Consider the following 19,707-nt stretch of genomic DNA (forward strand, 5'->3'; position numbering starts at 1 on the left):
GCGTGGACTTTTTGGAAGTGAAGTCTGATCGCCTCGCATAATTCAGCCGCATCAGTTAAGGAGTGGTTTAGACCTTGCCCACGTTGGTAAGTCATTGTGTGAGCGGAATCGCCAGCAAGGGTGACGCGGCCACCAAGGTTGCCCCAGCGATGTCCCTCCGCTCCCGGGTCGAAATCATGCAGGCCGAAATACCACACCTTGCAATCAGCACTGGCCCACTCAAATGCGCTCTTGAATGGGTCCGTGAACGTCCGAGAAAATTCTTTGACTTGTTCGCTGCGCTGGGCATCCGTCCAGTTTGCCGTTTTGTCTTGCTCATCCAGGCTGGAGTACCATGATATGTAGAAGAAGAACGTCCATGTCTCAGGTCTCTCTGGATCAGCAGCGTCTTGCATTCCAAGGAACGAGAACAAGCCACCAGGATGGATGGCGGCTATGTAAAGCGGGTGGAATGAGCGCAAGAACAGTGCCTGTTCGCGGGTGAATTTGGAGTGAATAAATGTTGCACAATATGGAAGACGTCGAATGGCAGCCTGATCGGTCCCAAGCAAGAGCTGTCGCACGCTTGACCTAGAACCGTCAGCCCCGACAACTAGCTTTGCAGCGATCGAAGAGCCGTCATTGAAATGCACAACTGCCAGGCTATCACCCGAGGAGAAGGCAATATTTTCGAAGGACTTGTTATATCGAATATCGAGCTTTTCAGCGAGAAAGGCCCGCAGCTTACTGCGCCGAAGTCGATAGAATTTCTGGGCATGAATGGCAGTGATGAGTTCTCCAGACTCGCCATTAACAAACTTCAGATCATCACTTTCAGCTGTCGGTTGGTTAGGGTCAACTTGGACAGATTGGAGACGACTCCATATTTCACCGGTGACGAGAGACTTCAATGCTGTCTCTCCCCAGTGCATGCCCATGTTCCAATCCCGCGATCTCGCATCGAGACGCCCATCCCTCTCGACCACAATGCAGGATATATTGGCCTATTTCGGAAGTGTTTTCGCACGCTGGGGTTAGGATTAATCAAAAACTCAAGCAGCTGAATGGAAAAATGTGACAGCCATCAAAAGAGTCGAACAAAGGGGAATCAATATGAATGATATGGTATGATTGACAAAGAGACTTACCTGCTTCAGACCTTGGGCCAATGCTAATCCCGTAGGCCCTATTGGATTACTTCATCAGTACCGCCCATATCTTTGGACCATTGAAATGTTTGGCATTGATTTAACACTTACCAGCCCCGATAATCAGCACTGTGGTTGTCACCAGCGAACTAGAGCTGGAGCTGGCGATTCCGGCAGTTTGCCCTTCTTCGGATGATGGTTCGATAGGCATTGCGAGGTTAGGAAGTTGTTGTGTAGTGTGTTTACTCCGAATGGAGGATCGACTTCGCATGCATTTTTCTTGCGTTTTATCAGAGAGGATGAAGGGGCAGCCCTGTTCTTGAAAAGGAGGACTGGAGGGTTACGGAACTCCGTCTCATTCATTGAAGGGCTAGACAAGGTTTGAAACCCTCTTGTCTGCCGACGAAAACTATACGAATTCCGTAATTGATTCCGCTTTTGGCCTCTCGACCTCAACCCGTCAATCAAAAAAGCCCTAGAATGTTATTCTTCGCATCTACGTTATCTAGACAGAACGCTGTGCTGGACGCTCTGTGCTCCCTTCTGAGTATGGGAATATATAAGGTCTCAGCAATTTGTACTCTCTACGCAGTAAACTGGATGCAATTGAAGAGAGTTAAGCGCTCCCATTGCATGGTGAAACGATACTAGTAATATTCATGGACAGACTGAGTAGATCAAAGTTGCTGACCGGCAGTCTTTGGCAGAAGTTTAATTTTTGTTAAGTGTCAAACTAACAAATCTGTTGGACACATGAGCGGCTGTATATGAGGGACGCTAGTCCTACGAAGCCGAGGCTCTCATGTATCGGTTAAAAAATCGCCGGAACTAGACCCTTAACCGTTCCTTGTCCGAAAACCCAGAGTGACTTATCATTGTCCAACCCACAAAGGACTACATTAATACGCTGATATACTCCCTTTAATTCCATTAGTGCCACCCTGATATTTTAGTTCCCTGCTGACCATATTCTGGCGGGGAGGAAGGGGGGGGGGCGCCGGGGGGGCCCGGGGCGCGTCCTCAAATATCCCCATATGATGGATGGGATGTCTATACTCATTCTATTGTCAATATGGATTTACTTACTGCTCTTGAAGCTTCTGCATCCCCAGAAGCTCCTATTACACCTTCTACAAAGCAATTAACTCATGATCAACATTGAGATATTCTTCTTCTTCAGTCCTAGATGATTCTATGAGAGAATATTCAATCATCTTGAAATACTATATTAAGGAGTTCAATACATCTGTGAACTCGAAGTAGCCACTTCTAAAAGATATGCTGCTTGTTGTTCTTCATCTTGAGATCAATGAGAAATGCCCTGAGGTGAGGATTACAGAGAAGAGATTATTCTCATAGAATAGCTCTACACAAGCCTCCTCTATTCATATGAGTTCAAGCTGTTTGACTTCAGTGGGCATTGGATCATCAATATTGGATTTTTGAGCAGTGGTTGTAACGGGCGTACGACCGGCTAACCAGGCACTACCTTGGTTGCGGATCGCCCCGTTTGTACCGCTTGCACGGTTCGTACGGCCTATGCTATCTGCAACAGGCGTACTGCCAACTTAACGGACTAAGCACTATCCTAATTACAGATTACGAATCGACTAAGGAAAGAAAGGAAAAGGAATCAGAAAGGTCGTACAAGGGGGTTCTTATTGAAGAAGGATTGGAATGGAAGAATATCAGAGATCGTGCTCTGGTAGAGCGCGGTGTGGAAGAACGCTGGTTACGCGATTGTGGGGATGGAACTGCAAGGAGAACTTTCATAGGCGCATATGGTTACGTGACTGGCGCTAACTCGTCGCAGTGGTCATTCTTTGAACTGATGAGACCTGAATTAAATCTGGCTGCTATCCAAGAACCTGGGTGACTCACAAGGCAGAAGAAACACTGAATTCTATCTGTTTAATGAATAAGATTCAGAGAAAAAGAGGGTGGATGTTCTGAGAATATTTTAATGGCATTACAAAGGAACCCTGTCTATTCTGAGAAGAGGATTGAGGAACAATCAATAAGGTTGGTTATAATATGACTATAATATTCAGTATAATCACCTCCATAGATTGATCATCATATTCTCCTGGAAGCTGTATGGAATCTTGCGAAACAGTGGATACAGGAGAAACATGGGGATGAGGAGAATCTTTCTTATAATTCACAAGAGATGGTTAGAAATGCCTGGGACTTAATAACAAGGGAGCAGCTACAGGAGCTTATTGCAGAGATGCCTGGCTCACTGTCAGGCAGTTATAGAGGTAGAAGGTGCCTATACAAGACATTAATATTATATTGATTCTATCTATGTATTCGATATGATGATCAAAAACGCGCTCAACGCGAGAATGCCACATACACTGTAAGAATGACTATTTATATGGATAATCTCTGATTCGAACCTGTAGCATGTTGGCACACCTTTGGTGCGGAATTTTTCGCGCTAACAACGGGCCTCATAGCCTGTGAGGCCACTGGGGCAAAAGAGCTTCATCACCACCAGCGCCATGCTGGTAGCAGAGGGGATGAACCAATCCAAAGCTGCAACAAAATCTTCTTCAGTAATCGCGTGGTCATGTGATGGGCAGTCGCGGATCGATTAAGTTGCGCGCGTCAAGATATGAACGTGTACCCACATGTTAACTACGTGCAACAATATTTCCAAGAGAGACGGTCTCTGCTCACAATGCAATAACCCTTGTATATTGACCTCAATCTATCCATAGGCAGCAACGAATATCTGTATATTGATGCTATAATGGCTTCACGACAGGAACTGAAGGTAATATAATTCCCTCAATTCTCATCTCATATCTTGATTATCTTTAATGGACCCTGGCAAACTGCAATCTAACGCTGCGATATCTATTAGGTGGATGACGAGGGGGGGTTCATACGATTCTTTCGATCGCTTCCAGCCAAAGACGACTCCTCTACAATCCGCATCTTCGATCGCGGCGATTTTTTCACTGCTCATGGCCCCGATGCTGAGTACATCGCTCGGACAGTCTACAAAACCACGTCTGTCCTCAAATCCCTCGGGCGCAGTGATTCAAGTGGCTTACCTTCTGTAACCATGACCACGACCGTTTTTCGGAACTTTCTACGTGAATCTCTTTTTCGATTAAACATGAGAGTGGAGATATGGGTGTCGCAGGGTGGCGGAAAGACTAACTGGAAACTAGCAAAGCAAGCGAGCCCCGGTAACCTGCAAGACGTTGAGGAAGAATTGGGAGCAAGCGGCCCGGCTATGGATTCCGCGCCCATTATCCTAGCAGTCAAAATATCTGCTAAAGCATCTGAGGCAAGACAGGTTGGTGTGTGTTTTGCTGATGCAAGCGTACGAGAACTTGGCGTTGGTGAGTTCGTCGATAACGACCTCTATTCCAACTTCGAGTCCCTAGTTATTCAATTGGGTGTCAAAGAGTGTTTGATTATGATGGAATCGCAAAAGAAAGATGTTGAGCTGGGGAAGTTGCGATCGATTTTAGATAATTGCGGGATCGCAATTTCGCAGCGTCCTATGGCGGATTTTGGGACAAAAGATATCGAACAGGATCTTTCGAGGTTGTTGAGAGATGAAAGAGTTGCTGGGATATTACCTCAAACAGACTTGAAATTAGCGATGGGCGCAGCAGCAGCTTTGATCAAGTACCTAGGCGCCATGTCTGATGCAACAAATTTCGGCCAATATCGACTATACCAGCACGACTTATCGCAGTATATGAAGTTGGATGCAGCTGCTCTCCGAGCATTAAATTTAATGCCTGGTCCACGAGATGGCGCAAAAAATATGAGTCTGTACGGGTTGTTGAACCACTGCAAAACTCCAGTGGGGAGTCGATTATTAGCCCAATGGTTGAAGCAGCCCCTGATGAACCATGAGGATATCGAAAAACGACAGCAGCTAGTGGAAGCTTTTGTAGTTGATACGGAGCTTAGGCAAACTATGCAAGAAGATCATCTACGATCCATCCCGGATCTTTATCGACTCGCGAAACGATTCCAGCGAGACATGGCGAACCTCGAGGATGTGGTCAGGGTGTATCAAGTTGTGATCAGATTACCGGGGTTCATCAACACGCTTGAAAATGTCATGGATGAGCAATATCAAGGTCCTCTGGAGACGGAGTATACCACCAAATTACGCAATATTTCAGATAACTTTAGCAAACTTGCGGAGATGGTTGAGACTACAGTGGATTTGGATGCGCTGGATAATCACGAATTCATTATCAAGCCTGAATTCGATGATAGTCTCCGGATCATCAAAAAGAAACTCGACCGGCTGAAGCACGATATGGACACAGAGCATAAGATAGTGGGGAGGGACCTGAATCAAGATACGGATAAAAAGCTGTTCCTTGAAAATCACCGTGTTCATGGCTGGTGCTTCAGGCTGACACGAAATGTAAGTTAACGTGTGCTCTCAGCTCTGATGAATTCAGTATGTTAATTTATATTTTCAGGAGGCGAGTTGCATTCGAAATAAGCGAGAATATCAAGAGTGCTCGACACAGAAGAACGGGGTATATTTCACGACATCCACCATGCTCTCTCTCAGGCGAGAACATGATCAACTATCTTCAAACTATAATCGAACCCAGACAGGTCTAGTCCAGGAAGTAGTAAATGTTGCGGCGTCCTACTGTCCATTGCTGGAACAGCTAGCCAGCGTTCTAGCGCATCTAGATGTGATTGTCAGTTTCGCTCATGTTTCAGTTCATGCACCTACGGCATACGTAAGACCCAAAATCCATCCTCGAGGAACAGGCAATACAGTTTTGAAAGAGGCTCGTCATCCATGTATGGAAATGCAAGACGACATCTCCTTTATTACGAACGATGTCTCCCTGTTACGCAACGAATCGTCGTTCCTCATCATTACCGGGCCCAATATGGGTGGCAAGTCCACATACATCCGACAAATAGGTGTAATTGCCCTCATGGCGCAAACTGGTTGTTTTGTGCCATGTTCTGAAGCTGAACTTACCATTTTCGATTCTATCCTTGCTCGCGTGGGCGCCAGCGATTCTCAGCTTAAGGGAGTCTCAACCTTCATGGCAGAAATGCTTGAAACCGCCAACATATTGAAATCAGCGACCTCAGAGTCCTTGATCATCATTGATGAGCTGGGTCGCGGGACGAGCACTTATGACGGTTTTGGTCTCGCCTGGGCAATATCCGAACATATTGTCACGGAAATCAGATGCTTTGCATTATTCGCCACCCATTTCCATGAACTGACGGCTCTGCAAGACCGATACCCCAATTCTGTGAAGAACCTCCATGTTGTAGCCTTTATCAATGATGGGACAGAGGGAAAACAGAACAGCAGTACAGACAAGAAGAAACGAGAGGTTACCCTTTTGTACAGGGTAGAGCCAGGTGTTTGTGATCAGTCCTTTGGTATCCATGTGGCTGAGCTTGTGCGCTTCCCTGAGAAGGTTGTAAACATGGCACGCCAAAAAGCAGAGGAGTTAGAAGATTTTACTTCGAGCACCATCGATGCTCAACCACAATCAGCCACGTTAGATGGGTACTCCACAGAAGAAGTCGCGGAAGGGAGCGCTTTGTTAAAGGCAATGCTATTAAAATGGAAAGCCGAAATAGAAGCAGCGGGCAAAGAAAACCTTACAGTGGAGGAAAAGAAGAAGATAATGCAGGATTTGGTACAAGCAGATGACAAGCTACGGAACAATAAGGTATTTAAGGGTATAAAAGCGCTATAATTCGTGCGCTGCGATTGTCTTAGTTCTTTGGGCTGGGGTGCTTTTGGGGTGGGTCTGGCGTTTGAGGATCGGGGTAATTTTGCTACAACATATATTGGGGTTATGGAGGCATCGCGTTGCTGTAATCAAATAGAATGAAATTACAATAATTTCCTCGCATTTCGTCGTTGATATTCAATTTCTAGCATATTCTGCTTTTGCCCCCCTTTCAAACCGTATCGTCACGTGATATGTAAGTCTTTCAAGCTTTGTGCTTACTCTGGCGGACAAACCAAAAGATCTTCTCTGCTCCAACGCTTCCCTGTATACCCTTAAATTAATTTGCAATATTGAGTCTTTCCAAGTTCCCGCTATATCTTGCTCAGAGTTCACGAGTTTCCGAAAGCAATTACCCGCGACCGACCCAACCAAAGGCTATTTATCGTCCATTGCCTCATCTCTTTAACATTCATCCCAAGCATGCACGAACGGTAGATTTTAATTAATGCACCCTTTCTCAGTCCTCGCGCTTGGCATATTTGTAGCAGGCTACATCACCGCGCGGTGGGATCTAGTTACCCGGCTGTACGAGCTGGCCATATTTGCCTGGGATCACGGTGTAGTTGTGCGCCTCCATCCTCCTCGATCAATTCATAGAGATGCTCATAAAAGAAAAACGGTTTATTCTAGACACGCACGGCCAAGGGCTTTGCTGTCCTTTCCATCTTCTATTTCCTTTTCATTATCCCAATCAATCTCATTGTGGCACGAGAGATCAACTCGGTAAATCCCCTAGGCGCATTCCCTCCATTGACGAGAGCCCGATCTACTCACAAATTCCGTAGCATCCGCGTGCGGTAAGCCACGGAATATCGGCGCGGGAACAGCTGCGGCGCCGTGGTTCGTTCTAAGGACTGGAGAATGATAAGATGCTGAGTGATGGTTTGCTGCGAGTGTTTTGGCCAAATGACATTCCCAAGTCCACATCGCCCGGCGTGATCGTGGGTTGGAGGAACTCGGAATTTGATCTTTTTGTGCTCACAGTATTTGAGCATGTTGAAGTACGTCCTGGTCATTCCTTTATGCGCGTCAAGTTTCTGACCAGTTGTTTTCCCCTTAGTCACGGAATGTCGACAATGCCCTGCGAACTGGCATCCTGTTCCGCAGTAGCCCCCATCCCATTTCTCGGATAATGGCCCTTTGCGGGAAACATGCAATGCATGTTTTAGGCTCAACGAATCCTACTGAATTACCAACGGCATTTAGTCCTTCACATCTTTATATTACTTGGAACCCCTCTTCTAAAGTGCCCCGGATCTTTTGCCCTCCTGAGACCAAACTTTCCATCCAGATCATCACATTCAACAGGCCCCATCCGATGCGCATGCAGTATATGTCCTTACGACCTATCTCTTTAATTCTAGAAGACAAACCATCTAATTTGGAGAACACCGGGGAAGTATTGGACGATTTGAACAAGCAGAGGTTAAGGCAAAAGCGCAAACCAGAAAACTTGTCGAGAAGCTGAAATTGCATACTGTGGTTAGGCATATTCCTTCACCAAAGGAACAGATCCTCCCGGCAATTATCAACCAGGTTAACTGTTCTTTCGAAGTGGAGAAACTTCTTGCTAAAAACGTGGGCTTGGTTGGAGCGCGACCCAAACGCAGTCTAAGTGTCAGTGAGCGTGTGGTTGAATCTGCCAGCACCGCATGGGACTTTTTATACATGGCTTTGTCATACATATTTCTAGTGTGGATTTACCCGGTCATTACGCAAGGGTTTATTGCTGTACTCATCAGCCATCGAGTCGTGGCGGAGGTTGTCCTGGGTGTGCTCGAGTGGCGTGCTCGCCCAGACGCGGCTGCACTGAAAGATATATCAGCTACAGCTCAGCAGATTGATATACGGCTGCAACAATTTTGTTACTGGCCGATCCAATATCTGACATTGCGCAAACGGAAGGACGACTGGGAAAGTGTAACGAACAGCCACCCGGATTACATAAGATTCTACAACAGCCTTTGGTTAGTGGCTAATGATGTGATCATTGGGATTGCTCTCGGATCATACATCATGGATAACGCCGACTGGGTAGCGTCACAAATCAACTCGATTCTCACGTGGTGGACGGTCGAGGGTTTGCAACGGACAATATCGTGGCTCATGGGCTGGCCTGCAGGTTTGAAGCTAAATAATGAACTTGCTGTTTTCATGGGTGATTTGTTTTTATGGGTTATAGAACATTGGGCTAGTAAGTTGCAACAGTGACTATAAAATATTTATTTTTTTCCCTTGTATGCTGCTAACCCTTCCCAGGTGCTCTCGCAAGCCTTCGCCCTTTTCTCCGGCATGTAATCTACATGATTGGATGCTCCGGCTTTGCTGGTGCAAGCATGTCCATGGCCATGTTCTCTGACCTGTTGTCGATACTAACAGTTCATATCTATTCGTTCTACATCGCGTCCGCCCGGATTTTTAATTGGCAGCTTACTATCATAATATCCCTCTTCCCACATTTTCCGCGGCAAAAAAGCGAAATGTTCATGTTAACCGGATAGACTCATGCGGACTACGACCTCGACCAACTGCTCTTGGGGACGATTTAGTTCACTCTTCTCTTTTTCCTCCCTACCAACAATCAATGTATTTTATCCTACCTTTGGCTTCTGCCCGTATGATTATAATATCCCTCAAGGCAAACGCTGGATACTTGCCTTGCATATATGAACCATTTCGCTCTCATCGCGGTGATGCTGCGCGTGAAAGACCCAGGCCGTTTACCAGGTGAGACGCTCCAGTCCCTTGATCCGTACTCCCAACCTTTTGCTAAACTTTCTTCGGGTAGGCGGTATTCATTTCTCACTCCGAGAAGCTCTTTTGCCAAACTCTGCGTCGAAGACCGATGAAATGCCCTCTACCTCCACCTCGTATATCCATCTCCAGGTTTGTATCTCTCCCATAATTTGCTTCCCTTGCGTCTAACTACCTTTTTGAAACAGTCCATACCCCTCTCTCTTCGCCAAATGTTCGACCAATATTTCCAGCTCGGCCACCGCCTCCGTAAGCACTACCTCTCACCCAGTGTCATCCTCTGCCTGGTGACTGGTCGCTTTGTCCCTCCAATCCACCGCCGAAACATGTACAGCTTGCAGTATAGCATGCTCCCTGCACAGCGCGTCGGGATAGGAGAAGTTTGGTCACGGTTGACGGAGAAGAAAACCCGGACGGCCAATGTTATGGCGCCCATGCCGAAGATTCCGAATGGATTCCCGTTTGACAGGAGAAGGCATCGGTCATGATTTTGATTGTGGTGATGGGAAAAGAACTAGGGTGGTCACCATTCCTCGTCCACCTCCTTCGATGCCTCCCTTCGTTATAGCCGGAAAGATGTCTAAGGTTGGAGTCTGTCCTATCTAAAACGTTCTAGATTATTATTTAATACTTAACTTATTAACTAGTAAATAATTTTTAGGTGTAGAATTATAGAGTTTTTCTTTAAACTACATGCCTGTAGTTCACATACAGACGTGTTCTCCCTAGTTCAAAATGGATGATCTATGTATCAGGGACGGAAGGACATCAGTTAAGCTAATGTGGAAACAGGAGAGTAAAGTATCTTAAGACATATAATGGGAGTGGAAGCGGCTCTGTAAACGCTGATGCACCGTCCCAAAAGAAATAAATAAATAGTAAATGGAAGGGAGGTAGTTTGTATCCAGTTAGAATATGGCTATTTCGATAAAATCATTACAATTCGAAGATGTAGCAAAAATGAGTTTGAAATAGTATCAATGTGTACTAGTAAATCGTTTGAAGTCTTTCGCAGCCCATTGAACTCTGAAACGCATCACTTGATATCACAATATCAATTACACTTGGTTGAATGATCTCCTACTGTCGCAATATTCGTATAACAACCTACAATACGCAACTGTGAGAGGCCACGGATGGCTGTACTAGTAGGGTTGCTGCTAGTTGCTGTGTATAGGTTTGATGGATAACCAATCGATTTCCTGGCTTCAAAACGAGCCTCGGGATAAGCATATGAATCCTCCTCGTTGGCTTGGGTTGAGCGTTATCTGCGTCTCTCTCTTCCCCTGCTCTCCGAGCGCGTCATGGTTGATGTTGTCATTGAATTTGATATATGTGGTAGGCAAGCTGCAATTTGCCGCTGGTTACTAACGATAAGGGTTGGAGAGCTACCAGTCATCATCAGCGACATGCTACACGTTCAGAGTGCTGGGGCTGGTGAGTAGGGGAGCGAAGGAATGTTCGCATTGTCAGGGAGGGGGAAACGACAAAGAAAAATGGTATCTATGAAAGGCTCTAAGAAGGTACATGTAGAAGCAATTATCCCATTATTAAACAACACTTCACATAGGCTGAGACAGCAAATGGGTTAAAGGAACACAAGGCAAAGATTCACCAGGGCGATATTGTCGTTGTTTCCCATGCGCCAGAGGTGAAAACCAGTGAGAATGGCATTCTTTGAATACAAACATAAACATGTTGACACGTACATACACTCATACACACAAGGACGACCTCTTCTCATACCACGTTCTCACATATAACAGTTTCAGTTTCACAACTATCTCTTGTCCTCGCTAGCTGATACAATCCACCAAGGAAATAAGATGCATGGAAAGTGGACAGTTGAAGAGGATATCTTCGTCGCAACCCTCCGGCTCGGCACGAACCTAACTTGGCGGGAGATCGAAACCGAATTCAACAAAAGGTTTCCCCCCGCCACGCCCAAAGACTTGGAATCAAGATATAACAAAGGCTTAAAACCAGGCAGACGCGTTCCAACAGATAAAAGACGAATATCGGACATCATCGACGATTACCGGCACTACGGGCTGGAGGAAGAAAACCCCGCTGCAAAGGAAATTTTGCAACAGGCATTGCACATCTTGGACGAATATTCCATGTGTCGCTTGTGGTATTAAGATATCGAGGTAAGAAGTTATTTGCTTCCCAACGGCGCTCAAGCGCGTTTTCTTCTGGAGTACCGGTGGTTCGTCTTTTAGCTCTCTTGAAGGATGACTTCCTTTCCTCCTATGTCGTTGTCTATGTTTTCTATATCCCATGTCTCGAGCGCTTTTGGCATTGCATCGATCTTCGGTGTCCTTTAACTGCCGGGATTTTGTATCAGGTTTTATGGCTATTGTCCATGACTTGCTTTTGTCGCCTGTGGTATCAGCGTGCCAACCGCTGGGCACATTGAGAGAATAGATGATACAGACTCTATCACAAGAATCAATATTCTGTGCAAACTCGAGAGTTCAGTAGCTTTGCTGCATACAAGCCTTCTTCAGAAACTCATCGTCGCTTTCTTTACTACCATTGCGGGCTTCTTTCACCATGCCATCAAGCCCTCGTTCCTTCAGGGTTTTCTAGAGTTGGTCAGTGGCATGGTCCAAGGAGGAAATGGCGCTGGGTGGGAGAGGCGTTTGACATACCGACAGACATTTCTGGTATTCTTCGAAGACCTTGGCACAGTCTTTGTCTGCGGTATTACCGCGCAGATACTCTAGGTTTACGTTAGATATTGGTGGCGCTAAAGTCTGATAACCGTCGGCTGGGGCTTCATACTTTCGCTGTACCATTTGAGAAAGCACGTTTCGTATTTCCTTGGGTTGGATCGTTAGCAATCTGGTTTGTCATGGGTTGACTGCGAAGGCAATTTGAATCGACTCCCGCACATACTCTTTTATATTGTTGCATTCTGGAGCTAGAGAGGCTGACATTTGAGACCAGGAAAATATAGCAAAAGTTCGAGAGAGTTACTTTGTGTTTTTGAGATCAACAGAGGTGAGTACAGGGGGAATATATCATGAATTGTCACTAATAGCAAGTTGGAAGCAGTCTGCGGATTATCTTTCTTCCACCAAGCAATTTGTTTCACGGCAAGCTTTTTTAGAAGCATCCAACATTTACTTTTCCGCTTGATTATTCCCTTGGTATCATTACAACCCTCGGCGCGTTTGTCCTCTCATTTGATTGCTTTGATTTCGTTTCTGTTTTTCGATTCAAATAATGCTCTGGTTGCAGTAATCGCGTTCATGGAAATCGCGGCGGACTTTGCTTCGTTCGAGGAGGAGGCAAAAACTGCCCTTGTCAAGACGATCAGATCCGCGACGCAGATATCCTCCGAAGACCTGAATTTCCTCCGTTCGTTTGATAATAATGTATCAGCATCCATCGACGAAGAAAGCGTGCGCCTCCTCAATTTATCCAATTCCATTTTGAAGGTTGCGACGTCGGGATCTGACTTGCAGATCCCCGAACTACACAACGAGGATGGAGTGGAAGAAAACTGGAGAGCGATTGTGGATGTCATTGATGAGCTGTTGGAAAAGGCAGATGCCTGTCTGGACGAATTTACGGGTATCATAAAAAGGCTCAGTCCTTCTCAAGCAGAACGCGACGTCGTACTTGGCAAAAAGACCGCAAGTGCCAATTTCCCCAGCGTATACGACTTCGGCCCATCCAAGATTCCCAAGCCTCAGCTTTTGTTCAATTCTCGTCCAAATAACAAAGACGATGGTACCCCTTTCAGACCACTGCTTCGTACTAAACCCCATGCGATAACTCCATTGTCGACCAGCGCGAGTGAAACTAGCCCTAATGGGACCATCACCTCGTGAGTGCACTTCAAGTTTTCCCTTGCTCACACTAGAGACGAGTTTACTTACAGGTCATGTTTATCCTAGCTACAAGCATCCATACGAAACCGAAATACGCAACTCCACCTATCCTTCATCGGTATATACTATCTCCGTTCCTGGTAAATTCGCACCTTTTGAGACCACCACCGCCACTTTTGTGGACACTCTGGAAGGCATCCACTCAATGCTTGCAGAGCTCAAAGAAGTGACGGAAATAGCTATTGATTTAGAACATCATGATGCTCATTCATACCATGGTCTTGTATGTCTCATGCAACTTAGCACACGCGATAAGGATTGGATTGTCGACACATTGAAGCCATGGCGGGAGGAGCTTCAGGTCCTGAATGAGGTATTTTCAGACCCGAAGATCTTGAAAGTACTCCACGGTTCAACTATGGATGTGATATGGCTCCAACGTGACTTGGGTCTTTACATCGTCGGTCTCTTTGACACATACCATGCTGCGGTGGCCCTGAATTACCCAAAGAAAAGTTTGAAATTCCTTCTGGAAAAATTCGTGAACTTCCAAGCGGAGAAAAAGTATCAGATCGCCGACTGGAGACTACGCCCACTTCTCCCCGGCATGTTTGATTACGCACGATCCGATACCCACTATCTTCTGTATATCTATGACCATATCCGGAATGACCTTATAGAACATTCCACTCCTTCAAACAACTTGATAGATTATGTCCTTGAAAGGTCTAAACAGGAAGCTTTACAACGATATGAGCGTCCCGTTTATAATGCCGAGACAGGCGAAGGGAGAATCGGCTGGCGTGATATGCTTGTTCGTAATTCCACTCTCTTCAGTCGAGAGCAGTTTGCCGTCTTCAGGGCCGTCCACCAGTGGCGAGATAAAATTGCGCGGTTTGAGGATGAAGGGGTCCAATATGTTCTTTCCAAACAATCGTTATTCAAAATTGCCCATGCGATGCCTTTAGACCCCGTTTCGTTACTGAGAACCGTCTCCCCTGTGTCTCCTCTGGTCAGAGCCCGAGCTTCCGAACTAGTTCAAGTTATCAAGAAAGCAAAGATTATTGGAGCAACCGGGCCAGAGCTCCGAGATGTGCTTTTCCCACTGAAACAAAGGACAGATGAATCCAACCCGAGTACACCCAAATTGTCGCCTAAGAGTGAACCAGACCACCGATCAGTTTTAGTCGCTAGAGCAGACATATCCCAATTTTGGGGCGCCACCCTTAAACAGCCACAACAACCTCCCATTCCTGTTTCGCACTCTTTGGCAGCCACAGCGGAGGCATTCCTGCTGTCCCTTCCCCTGCCCTCTATACCGCCGAAAATATCAGAAAACCTGGTTAAAGAGACACCCGCTTTAGCACAGCCGAATATTCCCAGACCTACTGCTACTACCACAAACGAAATTTTCACAATTAAACAATTCGGGGCTCCGGGGAAAAGGAAAATCAGCCCAGCAATGGAAAGGGAAGCAACCGACGACACACCTGAACCAATAGCAAGAACAATAGCAATGACCACGGAACCGCGCAATAAATTCCTACAAATGGACGACTCTGTGTCAGTGTCCAGTCCAACGTCGGTTTCAAGTACTATGGAAACCAAAGCACAGAAGCATCAGGAGAAAAAGCAGAAGAAGCAGAAAGGGGTATCTACTCCTCGGCAACGAGGTAACAATAGTGATACCGAGGAATCTCCCAACTTCACACCCTTTGACTACAGCAACGCTGAGTCCGTCCTTCATGCAAATACCGCGGAGATTTGGAACAACACTAACGGGTCTTTTCGCGGCAACCAAAAACCAAAACGACAATTCAACCCGTATGCCAAAGCGATGGATGCGCCTCAAGGGATGCGAAAATCGAAGAATGAAATTGAGGGTAAATCTTTCACATTCCGGCGATGAAATTTCAATTTTCAACACATGTCATCCAGTTTCCATTCCATCTTCTCCTTTTGAGTCTTTCTTTGCTTTCCAGCATACACGCACATGCAATATCTGTTCAAAAATTTCCGAGGGTGGCTTCATTTCCGTGCTCTTGGTAGTTGCACTTTTTTGTTTGTTTTCCTACTGGTGTTTTGCATTGCACTGTTTGACGATGATGCATGCTCGATATTCTGCTTCTTCTTCTTCTTCATTTTCTGGCAGGTGTCCCATGTCCTTGGTTAAAGGCTATTCGGCATCTTTCTTCGCTTTCCACTCTTGCTTTCTGTCAGGATTTTGCTTATCTGTGCTCCACATGCGATCTTGCCAGCTTTTGTGGTTGAGGGAGGAAAACGATGACCACATTTTTCACGATATGCAAATAGACTCCTCAGGGTCACTGTTTTTAATTCAAGTTTTTGTTTTCAATTTCAGCTTTGAAAGCCACTATCTGTGGCACTCAATACATATGGAATAAAGAATTACATACACAAAATGCGAGCTTACTATGACTCGCCCGGGAACCCCTATCACCAGCTGAAGGATGGTGTCTCGGAACTCTTTCACAATCGACACCCGAAGCCATTTGCTTCCAGAACATTGAAGGGAATGGAATATATTCATGCCTTGTCCAGTGAGACGCAGAGATTCCCATGAGGCAGAAAGAAGGCTCGTCTCTGGCCCGTGAATCTATGGCTTGTATGTGCTATACATACATGTAAGCAGGCGGTGGAAGTGCTGCTCTATCAACCAGGATCCCGGATCCGGGGATTAAAAATGATCTACCATATCCACCACCAAAAAAAGTGGGATGATCAATCTTTATCAAAGGCAGATTCTTTTTTCGTTCGCAATAGGATATCTCGTATTAAAATTATCGCTAGTCACGGGCACTGATCTCCTATCCCCCTTAGACGATCAGTGGAATTACCAGGCATTATTCGGAAGTGCGGAACATCAGTCCTTGCACACACTAGAAATTTAAACGGAAATCTCAATACCAGAGAGTAAATCCAATCCTCCCAGCATGGATTATGGGCCCTTGGTGCCTAATTTGACAGCCAACTGCTGCCTGCTGCCCGCAATTCAAATTCGTCTCTTCTGGGTGAGTTATGAAGTTAAACATATGATTTATCCCGCCTGGATTTACACATTTATATCATTTAATCCCAAAAAGCCTAGTGCGTTGTGGAGATATCATTACAAATACTCCATCCTCATCGTGGTCAGTTTGGATGTTGGGTGGGGAGTCCGTTACTTAAGAGTTGTAAGAGCTATTCTCATCATAACTGAGGGGCAAAAAGGGATCATTGGCTGTATAACGACTTGTGCCCGCTGAGCGATTAGGCAATAAATACATACTTCGTATCTGCTCAGAACCAACCTGCAACTTGCTACCATTATTGGCATCACATCAAGTTTCGTGTCCCCTGAACGGCAGAAGACACCGCTACAGCCACTAGTTACACCATCTTGCAATACTTTCCCACAACTAGGGTAAAAAGCTCCGTGTGGATGCCTAGCTACCATGGTCAACGCAGAGTCCAATAGCACTGAATTCCAGGCGGAGAGTACATTCCGGGCCTACACACATGGACAAGGCCTCTCTTATGCCCAGAATCGCCTTGGATATGAACCGGAGTTCCTCCAATTCATCATCGACCATCACACCTCCACTGGCGGGCAGCTCGACACGATCGTTGACGTCGGCTGTGGTCCCGGAACGGCGGTGCGTGCACTGGCACCGTACTTTGCCCATGCCATCGGCCTCGATCAATCAGAAGGGATGATCAGCACCGCCCGTTCTCTCGGCGGCAGCACATCATCACCATCATCACCATCATCATCATCATCATCATCATCATTATCATCATCATCATCATCATCATCATCATCCGCGGTGCCCGAACCCATAAATTTCCAAGTCTCCACCGCCGAAGACCTCGGCTCCCAGCTCTCCCCTCCGCTCATCGCGGACAACAGCGTCGACCTCCTGACAGCCGCGGCGGCCGCGCATTGGTTCGACATGAGTCGCTTCTGGCCGCGGGCTGCGCAGGTGCTGAACCCTGGCGGCAGCTCCGCGCGCGCGCATCCGCGTCAGCGCCAGCGTGCCCAACAGCGCTGCCATCCAGACAGTCATCGATGCGTTCGAGGAAGAGCATCTGATGCCGTACATGGCGCCGGGGAACCTGAGCGTCAACAAACACTACGCCGACCTGGAGTTACCCTGGAGCCTGTCGACGACGCCTGCGGGGCCCGTTACGGAGTTCGACGAGGCCAGCGTCCTCCACAAGGTGTGGGATGGCAGCGATGGCGATTACGATGCCGATGGCAAGTCTTGGTGAAAGCCTGTGACGGTCGATATGGATACGCTGGAGAAGATGATGGGGACTGCGAGCCCCAGTGACGCGGTGGCGGACGGCGCATCCGGATGCGGTGGGGACCGAGCGGGACATAGTGAGGGTGTTTCGAAGGGATATCGAGCGGCTGTTACACGAGGCTGGTGTGGAGAAGGGGAAAGAGGTTGTGGAGGGAATCCAGACGGGTACTTTGTTGATTGTGAAGAAGAAACTGTGATTGGGCTTACACTGTTTTTCTTCTATCCATGCTCGATAGGATTGTTACCAGTATTAGAATTATTTTATTAGCCCAATCGCGAATACTAGTAGCCATATTGTCTTAATTGTAAAATTCAACTTTTTATTTTCATGGCAGTCGATATCGCCAAGATGTCAATGATGTGAGAGTGTCAAGTATGTACTATACTGTACCTAGGGTAAAGAGATAGATAGATAGATAGACAGATAGATCCATGACAAGCAGCCCGACAGAAACAGCACCCTGATCTCGCACATCTTCAACATTGTGGCAGCTATGTCAACCAAGTCATGTAAGGTACACATGCCTTGAATCAAGCGTCATCCATGACGTGCTGATACCTTGTTTGGTGATGATGCTAATAATGCCATCGTAGGTGCAAGTATGGATGATCAATTGACGCCCCCCGGCTCCCGCTCCTGTGGCATGTCAGGGAGGTGCATTTCTGTATTCGCTACGGAGTACGTAAGAGAGCAATGTTCAAAGTTCTGAGCAGAGAGAGGTGGGATCTTCGTGAAACCCAAGGGCGACTGGGCTCAGCATCCTCTTGCAAATTGAAAACCCCCTTTCTTTTTCTTCTTCGAATATCCTCTCCCATTCTGTTGTTTTCGTTCTCTTCTGGCCATTCTCTTTTCTCTTTTCTCTTTTCCTTTTCCTTCCTTTTGCCCATGGTCTGGTGATCAGAATTAGCACAAACATCGCCATATTTCCAACATGGATCACAAATGCAGCCACTTCCTGCCAAGGAGGCCGGGCCCTGCCCCTGGGGCGACTAATCACCCTTCCCTTCTTCTCCCCGCCTCGGTCTCAGTGTCCCTCCTTTGACCTGGTTCCTTGCAGCTGTCCATGGTCCGAGCAAGGACAGGGCAGGAAAGGGCAGGACGGGGCAGGCTGCTGCGTATGCATCATTATTCCTTGGCCCCTGTTGGTTGTCAGTGTCAATGTCCGTGTTTGTGTCAGTCAGTGTCAGTTATCAAGTTTTGCAGGGTCGTCAATTGTCAGAGAGTTTGAGAAGTGAGATCTTGAATTAATAATAATAATGGCAGGCAATGTCCGAGTCTCACTTTCAAGTCTTGGAAAGAAAGTTAAGAGGAAAATAAAAATAAAAAATGAGGTGTAACAGGGAAAAGGGGGTGAGAATCAGGTTTTTTTTTTATCTTTAACCTTTTTTTTGCGCCCTTTCACTCTTCACTTTTCACTGCTGTCTTTCCCCCATCCCCCTTCCTTCTGGTGGCCTCCCCCCTCCAAGGACAGCCTATTCAGGCGATCCAGAAATTCCGGGGCTGCATGTGGATGTGGTCCGTGTGGAAGAATGATGAGCGTGGGAGAAGGGGAGATCGATGTGGCGGAGGGGAGAGAGGAGAGGAGAAGTAGACCAGCCCGTGGCTTGTCCGTGTGGAACATAGGGAGCCCTCTCATGCGCTAGAAATTTTAAACAGGATGTTGGATATTCCGGTTGGCAAACCCTCCAGAGAGTCCGGTTCGAGTTCAGGGGCTTGATGCCTAAAGTTTAGCTGGCAAGCTAGGCATCAAGGCTCCATAACCTGAGGAAACCTAGAAAGTTATATGGGTCTCGGTATTGAGATTTCCATTTAAATTTCTAGTGTGTGTGTGTGCAAGGACTTCTGTTCCACGCCTAACTGTGCCCCTGTGTGGTTCCTGGGTTGGGCTTTTGCTCCTTTGCTGAA

General features: G+C 46.7%; 8 protein-coding genes across 8 annotated transcripts in view; 6 read left to right on the forward strand and 2 right to left on the reverse strand.

Moving 5' to 3' along the window:
* HCAG_05456 (conserved hypothetical protein) overlaps positions 1–1,338 on the reverse strand; it is a gene marked incomplete at both ends in the record, with an annotated part of 2,667 nt that extends 1,329 nt beyond the window's left edge. Inside the window, 3 exons of the mRNA XM_001539939.1 lie at positions 83–983; positions 1,128–1,165; positions 1,239–1,338. Coding sequence (XP_001539989.1) covers positions 83–983; positions 1,128–1,165; positions 1,239–1,338 — 1,039 coding nt within the window. The remainder of the gene's footprint in view (positions 1–82; positions 984–1,127; positions 1,166–1,238) is intronic.
* A 1,959-nt stretch (positions 1,339–3,297) lies between these two features.
* Positions 3,298–6,859, forward strand: HCAG_05457 (DNA mismatch repair protein msh-2; the record flags this gene model as incomplete). Its single annotated transcript, XM_001539940.1, has 5 exons — positions 3,298–3,388; positions 3,590–3,688; positions 3,854–3,909; positions 4,000–5,538; positions 5,597–6,859. 5 exons carry the CDS (start codon positions 3,298–3,300, stop codon positions 6,857–6,859), a joined length of 3,048 nt encoding a protein of 1,015 aa, XP_001539990.1.
* A 484-nt stretch (positions 6,860–7,343) lies between these two features.
* HCAG_05458 (conserved hypothetical protein) lies at positions 7,344–10,140 on the forward strand (the record flags this gene model as incomplete). Its single annotated transcript, XM_001539941.1, has 7 exons — positions 7,344–7,463; positions 7,529–7,695; positions 8,105–8,227; positions 8,299–9,092; positions 9,158–9,226; positions 9,687–9,784; positions 9,841–10,140. 7 exons carry the CDS (start codon positions 7,344–7,346, stop codon positions 10,138–10,140), a joined length of 1,671 nt encoding a protein of 556 aa, XP_001539991.1.
* Positions 10,141–10,567: 427 nt separating this feature from the next.
* HCAG_05459 (predicted protein) lies at positions 10,568–11,793 on the forward strand (the record flags this gene model as incomplete). Its single annotated transcript, XM_001539942.1, has 4 exons — positions 10,568–10,616; positions 11,058–11,089; positions 11,223–11,303; positions 11,479–11,793. 4 exons carry the CDS (start codon positions 10,568–10,570, stop codon positions 11,791–11,793), a joined length of 477 nt encoding a protein of 158 aa, XP_001539992.1.
* Positions 11,794–12,129: 336 nt separating this feature from the next.
* On the reverse strand, positions 12,130–12,594 carry HCAG_05460 (predicted protein; the record flags this gene model as incomplete). Its single annotated transcript, XM_001539943.1, has 4 exons — positions 12,130–12,240; positions 12,307–12,377; positions 12,440–12,477; positions 12,554–12,594. 4 exons carry the CDS (start codon positions 12,592–12,594, stop codon positions 12,130–12,132), a joined length of 261 nt encoding a protein of 86 aa, XP_001539993.1.
* Positions 12,595–12,909: 315 nt separating this feature from the next.
* Positions 12,910–15,403, forward strand: HCAG_05461 (exosome component 3'-5' exonuclease; the record flags this gene model as incomplete). The annotated part of the gene is made up of 2 exons (XM_001539944.1): positions 12,910–13,490; positions 13,561–15,403. The coding sequence occupies 2 exons, from the start codon at positions 12,910–12,912 to the stop codon at positions 15,401–15,403; spliced, it is 2,424 nt and encodes an 807-aa protein (XP_001539994.1).
* Positions 15,404–16,949: 1,546 nt separating this feature from the next.
* HCAG_05462 (predicted protein) lies at positions 16,950–17,766 on the forward strand (the record flags this gene model as incomplete). Its single annotated transcript, XM_001539945.1, has 2 exons — positions 16,950–17,451; positions 17,498–17,766. 2 exons carry the CDS (start codon positions 16,950–16,952, stop codon positions 17,764–17,766), a joined length of 771 nt encoding a protein of 256 aa, XP_001539995.1.
* Positions 17,767–18,295: 529 nt separating this feature from the next.
* HCAG_05463 (predicted protein) lies at positions 18,296–19,108 on the forward strand (the record flags this gene model as incomplete). The annotated part of the gene is made up of 4 exons (XM_001539946.1): positions 18,296–18,311; positions 18,396–18,480; positions 18,831–18,917; positions 19,066–19,108. 4 exons carry the CDS (start codon positions 18,296–18,298, stop codon positions 19,106–19,108), a joined length of 231 nt encoding a protein of 76 aa, XP_001539996.1.
* Between the last annotated feature and the right edge of the window lie 599 nt (positions 19,109–19,707).

This window comes from Histoplasma capsulatum, genomic scaffold (genome assembly GCF_000149585.1).
Source record: "Histoplasma capsulatum NAm1 scaffold_5 genomic scaffold, whole genome shotgun sequence".
Lineage (NCBI taxonomy): Eukaryota > Fungi > Ascomycota > Eurotiomycetes > Onygenales > Ajellomycetaceae > Histoplasma > Histoplasma mississippiense.